Here is an 11,363-nt window from a genome sequence, read left to right as displayed (position 1 = left end):
TTGTAGTGCTATGTCATACCTTTCCAATGACACTAAAATCAGATCATTTGGACCTGTATAACCCAAGTTATGGCCAAATGAACAAACACTATTCATTTAGTCATTTTGGTATAGTGGCAGTGCACTACACCCGTGTTTGAACTAATTGTTTACTATCATAATGTCATTTTCTGGGCATGGTTTCTAAATAAAAAATGGGCCATTATGTGTATATTTTCATTCCTAATTAGCCTCACACCAATTGGGTTGATAAATTTTCAGTTTTAGTCCCTAAAAGAGACCTAGGTCAAGCTGCCAGAATAGTGACCCTAACCAATCCGAATTACACTTGGTTTCTACCAATTCAAACATATCACAAATGGTCCCAATTGACCATTTCTCACTTCAATTAGGGTCATTTGTACCAATTGACTATTTCCCAAATCTTTCCCCTATTTTTCCCATGCTTAAGAACCCTAATTACACAAATTTAAAATCCAATACGATCAAAGTATATTTCCATGGTCTACATACATAACTCAACCTAAAAAACTATTCAAATACATCAAAATCATTCAATCTAAACCCTACCATAAGCTGGCCGAAAATCCTCTTTGATCCCCCATAATAATTTTCTTTTGTTTGTAAGTTAATTTCTAGGTTCATTGAACTAAGAACACAAGAATTAAACTAAAAGTTACAATTTAACTCACTAACCTTAAACTTTGAAGTTCAATATTCAATTCTACTCCTCGTTTCTTCTTTCTTTCTTGCTCAATCATCTTCTCTAGTGTAGATTAAAAGCTCTTTAAGGTTTAGAGTTGGAATTTATGGGACACAATCAAGAAATTCAAGCTTTAAAAGCTTGTTAATGGAGGTTGGCTATGGAGATCTTCAAGAGAGAGAGGGGCTGCCGATTTCATGAAGGAAGAAAAGTGACTTTTTTTTCTTTTAATTTTCATGTATTTGTCTTCTTTAAACAATTTTTGACTTGGTCAATATTGGTGGGAAATAAAAAAAATCAATTATGATATCATAAAGGTGAGATAAGCATGATGTAATAACATTTTAAATTTTATTTTTCTTTTGCATTTATTTTTTCATTAGTTCTTCAATTTAATTCTCGATTCTGAAATTTTTCTTTTTCCGATTTTATTGAACAGTTAGGTCAGGAGTCAGCTCTAGGGGTGAATTGACCATTTTACCCCTTATCGGCTCAATTCGATTTGCAAGTTATTTGATATTTCTTCCGAATATCTGACCTAATTTTTGACCTGCTTAACAATTCTTTTATGTGATTTTCTCTTTTCTACTAGGTTTGCCATAGTCGTGAGGACCGCGGCATCACATTTTCTGGTTCAGAATTAGGGTTACGATGGCCTTCACAGTCACTTCCCGGGAAAGTCACCCATCGCTGTGACTCCCGGTTCATTTAACCTTTTATGTTATGTTTTTCTTCTTTATACTTAACTATTTGACAATTACTAATTATTTGTATTCAGGGCTTATCTAGGTATCTTAGATGTGATTCTAATCTCCTTAATTGTTCGGACCGACACCGATCACTGGAACAGTGAAATATACCAGGCTATGCAAATAGGGATGTTACAGACTGCTTGCCCAGTATTTGTAATTATTGTCGGACTGCTTGACTTAAACAATGAGAGACTTGACTGCAACCACTGAAACATTAGCAGTACAAGCACTTCCTATGCACAAACTAACCAATCAAACCAAATAAAGTGCTCATAGAATTTTTTTCCCCTTTATTTTTTAAAGTAAAAAAATATATATATTTTTAAGAAAAATTACTTTTATTTTTATAAAAATAGTCATTTTTCAAATTTTAATAATTTTATTAAAATATAAAAATACTTATAAATATATGACATAAACACATATAATTAATACACGTTGCAATTAAATAATGAAAAATATTTTTTAAAAAACAATTTCTATAGAAAATATTTTTCATATATAGATTATTTTCCGTAAAATAAATAAAAAATAAATTTGTTATTTTTTTATGAAGGTGTTTGATTTATCCACTTTTAACTTTTGACTTAAAATATAATTTTAAACTTATAAATAAATTTAAAAATAAGTAGTTGAGTGTTTAATAAAATTATTTAAAAGTTTAAATAATTTAAGTGGTTGGTATAATATATACTTAGAAGTAATTAATTTGCCAAGTTGATTAGAAAGAATATGTAGTAGTTTAAGGGCCTGTTTGTCATTGTTGTTAAAACTGTTATTAAGAAAATTCTTTTTTTTAAATATACTAATTAAAGAGTATTAAAAAATAATTTAAAATTAAATTTGATAAGTTTTAGTCATAAAAATATTAAAATAACAAAATAGCTTTTTTCAAATTACTTTTTTCAATAGCATTAAAATTATACTTTTATTCAAAAAAGCAGTTTCGACCCTCCAAACGCGGTGTCAAACAGCACTAAGTAGTTGAGAGTTTGTTAAAACAAGAAAAATACTAATATATATTTTTTAAATTATTAGGATAATATAGTCCTTTATTATGCTAAAAATTAATTTTAAAATAAATTAAAAATCATAAATAAAATATTTTTACTTATAATTTTTTACTTATTTTAAATAATTTTTTAAAAGTCAAACTAAACATTATTAGAGTTATGACTTTTGGAAGTATTTTCGCCTGACCTATTTCCATATATTTTCTATTATCAATTTTGGAAATTTAACTACAAGCGCAGTGTATTTATGCATGTAAATTAAGGTCTTGTTTAGTTATGATAACATAGTCAGGGAGTTTTAAGTTCCCAGAAGTGCGAAAATCTTATTTATTTGGTTACCATCATTTTCTAACTTTAAAGGAAGTTGAGGAGACAACTTCCTTTCCTAAAGAAAATAAGTTATTGAGCCTAATCAAGGAAATTGTTGAAGTTATTGGGTTATTTTTATAGCCCATCTCTAAATTTTGTCATATATTTTATTTTAATTTATTATTAAAAAATTCATTAATTTTAATTTTATTTTATAAAAATCTTTATAACATGTTATATTATAGTAGGTTTCTATAATAAAAAAATAGTGAAATTATCATTTTTTCTCATTTTCTCTCGTATTAAAAAGTACTGTTTAAACCATCATCTAAATTTATCACAAAAAATATCAATTTATGAAAAGGAGGATTTACCCTTCTTTGAAAAAAGTGCTGAATTTTTATATGTCAGACTATAATTTAGAGAAATTTTTTAATAGAAAACTTATCATTATAGGTTAGACTAGAGAAATTTTTCGTAAAATTAAATTAAAATTTAAGAAATTTTTAGTAACAAATTAAAGTTAACAACAAAATAAAACATATGACAAAATTGAGGGACAAACTATAAAAATTACCCAAGTTCCAAGGTAAAAAAATTTTCTTTCAACTTTACCCTTCTTACTTTTCTCTCTTATAATGCGTGTTTAGATTGATTAAAAAAATAAAATGATATTATTTTTTCATATATGCACTCACATGAAAAAAAAAATATAATTAAATTAAATTCAAGAATTTTTATTATATTTTGTTTATTATTATGTGAATTAAATATATGAGTAGTATAGAATATGCTCTATTGAATTAAACATTTCCAATGTTACTTATATTTGGTGTAGGACATTTATATCATTCCCATCATAACTTTTCATTAATATATTTTTGCTAAATACATTCAAATCATATTTAATTTTCCTAAGAGTTTTTTTAGAATAAATTATTTATAAAAAAATAAAAAAATTTTCACACAATTATACATAAATTTTATTTTTTTTGGAATGAATTATTTTTTAAAATTAAAAAATTAAAATTTCTCATCCTAAATATGAGAATTAATAAAAAAAAATCAATTAAATTAAGTTCCTACAAAATTATAATTTCCAAAACTTTCTTAGGTTTATATACTTCCAATGACTGAAATTCAAGGGATATGTTCTTTCTTGAGTAATAAATTCATTCAGGTGATGAGAATATTCCCAATTAAAAGCATAATTGCTTTCATTATAATAAATGCAATATTTATTAAAGTGCTTTTTAAAATCATGGAATTTTAAATTTCAGTCCTAAAATCAAATGGAGAAAAAATATATTTATTTTTTGAATTGAAATTCATGATTCTTATGTTCCTAGCATTTCATAGGATGAATTATGTGGCTTAGCATGGATTATGGCATGTCATCAATGGCAAAAAAGTGCAGTTTATCAAACAGAGTTCAAGAAATAACAGTATTAATAAAAAAAAGGTTTTAGAAAAATTAAAAGAGCATGTACTCAAATCTAAGTTCACATATAAATTATATATTTTCAATCACTGAAATAAGTTAAATATTGAAGAAATTATTGATATATCTTTTAATAGTGTACAAAGAAATTGTTAAACTGATTAATCCGAATAAATTCAAATCAAATTTAGTAATTTTATATATTTAAATATTACTTACGATTTGAAAATAATTACAAATCAAATTAGTGTGTGTATGATAATATTTATACGAAAAAGATTTAATAAGAGTTGAATTATAAAAATCTTAAAAAGTATTAAAAAAATTAGAAATTATTCAAATTAAACTCAACTTGAAATCCGAAAATATATGATTTTGAAATTTGATTTGTTAATTTTAATTGAATACTATCAAAATTAAAAATTTTATTTAGTATACAATTATTATACATATAACGATTTAATTATATTCATTTATCATAATAAAATTTATGTGAGGTCTATCACAATTAATTATTATAATAAAATCAAAATACATATGTAAATGTTGTATAATTTTTCTCAAAATTGAAACCATTTAAACTGACCCATAATAGCCCTACCTTGAAATTGACCATAAAAAATGATCTCCTTTCCAGCGGATCTGGGAATAACAATTGAACACATGATACATTTCTTGAAAACTGAGTTGCAGTCATTCTTTTTAATGGAACCAAAGGCAAAATTTCTCCCACTTAAAACTCTCAACATTAATGCACACCATGTAATACTCGATCTGTGAAGAAAGAATTGAACAAATTAAAACTCAAAAATAAATATACCCTTTAAGAACAATAATAGAAATTAAAAGAATAATTTGAATATAAGTTGAATTCAATTCAAGATTCAATTGAAATTCAGATTTATCTGAAATTCATCTTTCTTAGCATATATATATAATGGTTAATTTGCGTCGACTTCAATGCGGTCACTTCACCAACCCAAAACGCGGTTACCCAGAAATTCTGTCTGCACTTTCCATCAACCTTCCAATCTCCATCTACTCTCAAACGCGTCGACTCACCGTGTTTTTGTTTACTATTCTCCCAATCTCTCTTAAATTTTTTGTTTTTAACATTTGAATTATACTGCTCACGTACTTTTCAAGCATTACGCGGTTAGTTCGTTCTTGAATTTCAAGAACTCAAAAAAAATAATAAAAAATTTGTTTTTTTTTTCAGTATAAAAAGCCAGAGGTTGGTATGGAAGTTCCTTGTCAGTTTAGTTAATGCCAGCCGATAAGTACTATGTTGTATTTTTTGATACTTCGGAGTATCCAAATAGAGAGTTCTTTGAGTTGTTTATGGTTTACAAGAAAATATATTCTTCTTGTTAGTTCTTTTTCAACTTTTTGAATATCACTTCGGTTCTTGACTTTTGTGTGCATGGATTAGCGCGTAGAGTTTTGTGTACTGAAACTTCTATGTAGCTTCTTCATCCCTTTTCTCGCAAGTAAATCTTTAAAATTGGCTTATTTATACCCTATAAGATTGTCTGGGTTGGTTGCTCTTGCTCTTTGTACCAGAATTTGCAACTTCAAACTGTACATTTCTTGTTTGAGTCTTGTAAATGGTGCCAAAGAGGCCTTTTCACGGTGATTCTGGGGATGGGACTGATTCTCCAGCTCAAGACCCAAAGCGTTTAAAGAAGTATGTGCCTACTAATTTATAAGGCTTTTTTAGAGCACTGTTCATTGAGGTTTTGTGTTTCTAATTTTTTTTTTTTTTTTTTAGCAGTGCCATCAGAGATGTTTTGGGATTGCTTTCAATGCAGGATATGGTTACTAGGATTGAACCTTTCCTCAGACTAGTGGTATGACTATTTTCTTCTTTAAAGAATGAATACTGATGCTTGGATTTATAGTTACTTATTGAGCAACAGCTAGGCTTGAGTTGTTTTCTTTTTCTTTTAATGCCCAACAGCAACTCGATAATTTAAAATGGCAACTTAGATCATGCATAGTATTTTGAACAGTATTTCTCATTGCCTTCTTCTTCTCTTTAATTAGACTCTTCTTCAATGATAGTTTAATTGGATTTCTTTTTCTTTGAATACGTCAAAATTTCAGTCTGATTGAATTTGCTCAAATTCTTGATCACTTTTACTAGCTAGCTAGCACTGTTCCTTTTCAACATGTAAAGTTAGTTCTTCTTTTTTTGCTGGTTAGGTGCGAGATGAGGTGGAACGGACTGTTCAACGAGTCCTTCAATTTCAACCGTCCTTCAGGTTAGTTCTTGTATTAAATTGTTTCTTAATTCTGGATATCAGTTACAAGGGATTCTGTTTCCTAATGATTTGAGCGTGATATGAAAAGTTTTAGAAGTCAATTAAGAGTTTCATTTGAATGAATTCCATAGCCTGGCATGCAGTTTATCCAACAGTATCTGATATTCATTTTGTGTCACTTTGCTGTAGACCCTCGTTCCATCAGACTGAGACATCAGGAGCAAGAGGCCTTCTGCTGCAATTCGTTAACCGACCACCCGCTACCATATTTACTGGTAGCAATATAGAAACTGAGGATGGTAACCCCATTAGGATTGAATTGTTGGATGCTAATAGCAAGACCCTCGTCACTTCTGGTCCTCTGTCTTCTATGAAGATTGAGATTCTTGTCCTTGATGGTGATTTCGGTTTGGATGACCGAGAAGATTGGAGTGAAAATGAATTCAATGCCAATGTTATCCGAGAAAGAGAGGGTAGAAGGCCTCTGGTGACTGGAGGAGATTTAAATGTTACACTAAGAGCTGGAATTGGCATGATTAGTGATATAATTTTCACTGACAATTCTAGTTGGCAAAGGAGTCGAAAATTTCGGCTTGGAGCTAGACCTGTGCCTAAAACTTGTGGTGAAGCAAGGATTAGAGAAGCTAGGAGTGAAGCTTTTGTGGTAAAGGATCATCGCGGAGAGTGTAAGTTCAAAACTTAACTTCAGCTCTGTTTGTTCTTTTCTCTGCTGGGGTAATTACTGGTCATGCTTGTTGCCTGGATGATACTTTTCTTATGTTCTCTATTATGAATGAATTATCAGCAAAATCTATAACTGAAAGATTGACTGCAAATTTGTTGATTCAGTGTACAAGAAACATCACCCTCCAAGTTTGGATGATGAAATCTGGCGTTTGGAAAGAATAGCAAAGGGCGGTGCATCCCACAAAAAGTTGGCTGAATATGGAATTCATACTGTGAGGGACTTTCTGCAGATATATGAAATTAATCCATCTGAACTAAGGAAGGTAAGAGAATCTCTTCCTCTTTCTTTCCCCTTCCAAAAAATCTTTTAGGTCACTTGTCAACAGTTTTTGTCAGTTAAATGAATATTTCTCTTAATGAATCTATCAAAACTGAGGAATCTGTGGGATGGCAGGTGCTTGGATGTGGAATTTCAAACAAGATATGGGATATAATTATAGATCATGCAAATGAATGTGTTCTGGATGATAAGTTTTACACTTACTTTGAAGCTGGACAAAGTGTTGGGCTTCTTTTCAATTCTGTGTACAAGCTCATAGGAGCAGCATTTGATGGCCCTATGTATAAGCCTCTGGACGAACTCGCTCCTTCTCAAAGGGTAAGCACTCAATATCAAGAAAGTTTATATTGATCCCACGATTTATTCCCCGTGATGGATCTGAAGTTACAGTACATGGATAGTTTCCATCTGATTGATCAACCTCTCTGTTGAATTGGCAGGCCCTGGTGGAAAGTTTAAAGCAACAAGCTTATAAGAATGTGGCTTGCTTTATCCTGATTGATGCTCGTGACATTTTTGGCCCTTCAAGGTCCTTGGCATGCCCACAATCTCAGTCATTCAATGGTCCAAATCCCAGTCTGCAGCAAATTGAATTCCCAGTTGCACGCCAAGGTATATGAGCTTGTAAATGTTATGTTGATCACAAATCAGCTAATTGTCAATTCCATGCTAATTAGCCACATATATCTTTGTTATCTTTTCTATTCTGTTTAAGGTTGATGTATGAAACTGAACTGCCAGTTGGTTTCCCCTCGAATCCGAGGGCAATTCAAGGGTAAACCAATTTTCTATTCAGTTTCATTATGCAATATTCCAGAAGCGCGGAAACAAGCTATATCTTGTCAACCCTTGATTTTCACTGATAGTGATCAAATTTTTGTGTAATTGATGTTCTTGAGTTGGTACTTCTCTTTTCACCGAGCCTCGTGTTTTGTGCAGATCAAGCAGAGATGCTGCTAGATTTCAACCCCATGGGCAATCAGTTAGAATGTTCTGGAGCACAGAATCCTAATCCACTGCAAGTGTTTCCTTCAACACTAAGGAACAGTTTCAAATTCAGGGACATCTTTTCCGTTCCCTACCCTGGAGAAAACAATTGGTCTACAAGTTTATCACAATGGCCACTAATGACAAGTAGTCAACCAACTCCTGAGGACATTTCCCAGGCACAAACATCAACCTGGTCTCCTGCAAATACTTTTTATTTCAGTTCAGATAATGAAGGAGAACTAGGTATCATCTCTTCTCACCCAAGTTTTTGTCTTGAAAAATCCAAAGCAGGGTGGTGCAAGCTACGAGCTGCTATCATCTGGGGCTCGGTTAGGCGAGAAGTTGCTACAAAAAGGATGTTGCAAAGCTTCTGTATCTAGATTAGTAAGACATTAGACACTTATAGGAATCAAAGCATCTCAAAGTTTAGGAGGATAGCTGAAAGCTCTCCTAGATACATGAGAGGTAGTCAAGGTAGTTCTTAGCTTTCTTGTTTTCTTGTAACCAGGTTACCTGCAAAGGGTCCTGTTCTGTAGTTGGTGTTTTTGCTTGCAATCTTTTTATTTACCTGTACAAATTGTCCAAATGATCAAACCAGCGGTCATTTTCAAATGTTTATCTATATCTGTTACACATCTTGTTATCTGTTATGCATCGCTGTGCCAAAGTCACAAATATTAATGGCAAAACCGGTAATTATTGAAAACTCGAGCGCCAATTAATTAAACACGAAAGAAAATATCTTCTCTTCTTCCCTGAAAAGTTCACCAGGCCGAAATTCTCGAAGTTTCCGCCTGCAGCCTGCTTTGCCTATATACATCGCCTCTATCAAAAAGCCGCACAAGATAAGTTCTCTCTCTCCAAGCACAAAGCCAAAAACCGCCAGCTCCCAGCAGCACAAGCACAAGCACAAGCTAAAGGCGTGCGTTTCTTTTCTCCTGGGAAAGTCGTTTTTGCTGCTTCGCCATTGTTTATGTGTGTCTGGGCATTTAGAGATCAGTTTTGTGTAGTGTCGAGTTGGTTTTTCCGGTGGGGGTGTTAAAGATTGTTGTTTTGGTGGTTTGTTAGAGATGGATTGGGAAGGAGGATCCAACGGCGGATCTTGCTACTACTCTGTTCTCGGTATTCGCAGGGACGCCTCGTTCTCTGATATTCGCACTGCTTATCGCAAACTAGCCATGGTAAATGCTTCAAATGCCGTCGTTTCTCCCCCTTTTGCAATTGCCAAAGTATCTCACTAATTTATGATTTTCCTTTTAATAATTAATGTTAAATTTGTATTCTTCTGGTACTTTAATTGAAGAAATGGCACCCAGACAAGTGGGCCTGGAATTCAGGTGTGGCTGGAGAGGCGAAACGGCGGTTTCAGCAAATACAAGAAGCTTACTCCGGTAACTTTTAACTTTACCCTTCAAAAATATCTTAACGTTGAAACTCGCCGTTACAGAGTTTATCACATGCACGCTAACTGTCGTTAACTATCCGTTTGGTTTTTATAGTTCTCTCTGACGAAGCTAAGAGATCAATGTACGATGCTGGGCTTTATGATCCTCTGGAAGAAGAAGATGAAGTTCGTACAAATATCTTTCTTTGGATTTTGCCTAGGCTGGCTGATCCAACTTTTACAAGCTAACCTGGGAAAACGGTGTTGTTTTGTTGAGCGCCCTGAAAAGGGAATGGAACGACATCGTTTAAGCTTTTGTTGCGGTGTTAATTGCCTGCCTGGGCAAAAATCAATACGCTTTTTGTCTTTGCAATTGCGTTTTTTATTATTCCAAGGCACGGTTCTTGCATAAATGATTGCCTTGGCGAATGACAATTGTTCTTTCGGCTAATTTCACTCCAACCTTTTTGTGCTATTTGGGGTCAATTTGTAATTTCCCTTTTTTTTTTTTTGTTGGGTTAATTGCCTTTGTAACCCTGACCTTTGTAATATTTTTTTCAAACAGGACTTCTGTGGTTTCATGCAAGAAATGATATCCATGATGAACAATGTGAAAGACGAGGTATGTGCCAGAAGATTATTTTTGCTTATTTACATTATATATATTAAAGGGCATAATAATAATTATGTTTCCATTTTTTTATTAGGAAGATAGCTTTGAAGATCTCCAGAGGATGTTCGTGGAAATGGTGGGTGGAGATAGCGTGGGCTTCGACCTCAATGAGGATCCAACGGATAGGAAGAGGGCACGCGTCAATGCATCGAAAGGTAATGCGGCGAAGCGCAACACCTCTCGCTGTTGATGCACTAGTGAATCTTTCGTTCGCCTTGCTGCGTGCCATTGTAAGGTGTAATTTGGGGGGAATTGGGTGCTTTATTGGTTAGTTTAGGTAGCGTGGGCTTATTAACTTTGTCATTCTGGCAGCACCTTATGAAAAGCTTGGAAGCTATTGATAGGAGGATGGTTTGATGGAATAAAAAAATGCCCCTTTTATTTATGTGTGCTTTTGGGTTAATAGGATTGAAAATTAAAGAGGCAGAGCATGCGGTGGCCTGCGAATATAGTTTCACTTGGGTTGCCAATGAGATGGCGAAAGATATGAAGGTGTGTGCTGAAACACAATTGACACGTGCAAATGCATGCCAAAACATAACGATGAATTTACGAAACGTGTTATCAGTTTCGAGGACCCATCTCACGCTTGTAAGATGATGGCCATTGTCTTGTCGAGTTAAGAAAATGAGGCCATAGAGTTTACAAATTTTTAATATTTTTTTTTTTTTGGAAGCTGTTACCTTGGGCCTGCCAGTAACTGTTGGATCGAAACCAAGTAAGTTGTGTTGAGGTCCATCTTACATGGTTCCAGTACTAGGGAATTGGGATGGTGTGTAAAATGCCTCTTGGGGAGACGGTGATGGT

At 32.8% G+C, this 11,363-nt stretch overlaps 2 protein-coding genes across 3 annotated transcripts; both read left to right on the top strand.

The window, feature by feature from the left end:
• The first annotated feature begins 5,463 nt into the window (after window positions 1-5,463).
• LOC110641821 (calmodulin-binding protein 60 B) lies at window positions 5,464-9,134 on the top strand. 2 transcript variants are annotated; one of them, XM_021793661.2, is made up of 8 exons: window positions 5,464-5,905; window positions 5,993-6,068; window positions 6,424-6,482; window positions 6,672-7,168; window positions 7,332-7,492; window positions 7,624-7,827; window positions 7,950-8,121; window positions 8,449-9,134. In XM_021793661.2, exons 1-8 carry the CDS (start codon window positions 5,826-5,828, stop codon window positions 8,877-8,879), a joined length of 1,680 nt encoding a protein of 559 aa, XP_021649353.2. In that variant the 5' UTR covers window positions 5,464-5,825; the 3' UTR covers window positions 8,880-9,134. The 2 variants fall into 2 exon arrangements, with proteins under 2 accessions (XP_021649353.2, XP_021649351.2); XM_021793659.2 differs by having other exon boundaries at window positions 5,990-6,068.
• A 103-nt stretch (window positions 9,135-9,237) lies between these two features.
• Window positions 9,238-10,941, top strand: LOC110651528 (uncharacterized). The gene is made up of 5 exons (XM_021806891.2): window positions 9,238-9,680; window positions 9,803-9,890; window positions 9,999-10,069; window positions 10,449-10,505; window positions 10,591-10,941. Exons 1-5 carry the CDS (start codon window positions 9,570-9,572, stop codon window positions 10,744-10,746), a joined length of 483 nt encoding a protein of 160 aa, XP_021662583.2. The 5' UTR covers window positions 9,238-9,569; the 3' UTR covers window positions 10,747-10,941.
• The last annotated feature ends 422 nt before the right edge of the window (window positions 10,942-11,363 follow it).

The sequence above is a fragment of the Hevea brasiliensis genome, chromosome 5 (assembly GCF_030052815.1).
Source record: "Hevea brasiliensis isolate MT/VB/25A 57/8 chromosome 5, ASM3005281v1, whole genome shotgun sequence".
Lineage (NCBI taxonomy): Eukaryota > Viridiplantae > Streptophyta > Magnoliopsida > Malpighiales > Euphorbiaceae > Hevea > Hevea brasiliensis.
The sequence above is the reverse complement of the archived record's forward strand: the minus strand, read 5'-3'. Positions and strand labels throughout refer to the sequence as shown.

Excerpts from the sequence above, each read along its gene's own strand:
- LOC110641821 (XM_021793659.2), top strand. The coding sequence starts at position 5,826 with ATGGTGCCAAAGAGGCCTTTTCACGGTGATTCTGGGGATGGGACTGAT. Across the intron at positions 5,906-5,989 it reads GACCCAAAGCGTTTAAAGAA|CAGTGCCATCAGAGATGTTT; the intron begins GTATGTGCCTAC and ends TTTTTTTTTTAG. Across the intron at positions 8,122-8,448 it reads ATTCCCAGTTGCACGCCAAG|ATCAAGCAGAGATGCTGCTA; the intron begins GTATATGAGCTT and ends TGTTTTGTGCAG.
- LOC110651528 (XM_021806891.2), top strand. The coding sequence starts at position 9,570 with ATGGATTGGGAAGGAGGATCCAACGGCGGATCTTGCTACTACTCTGTT. Across the intron at positions 10,070-10,448 it reads CTCTGGAAGAAGAAGATGAA|GACTTCTGTGGTTTCATGCA; the intron begins GTTCGTACAAAT and ends TTTTTCAAACAG. Across the intron at positions 10,506-10,590 it reads TGAACAATGTGAAAGACGAG|GAAGATAGCTTTGAAGATCT; the intron begins GTATGTGCCAGA and ends TTTTTTTATTAG.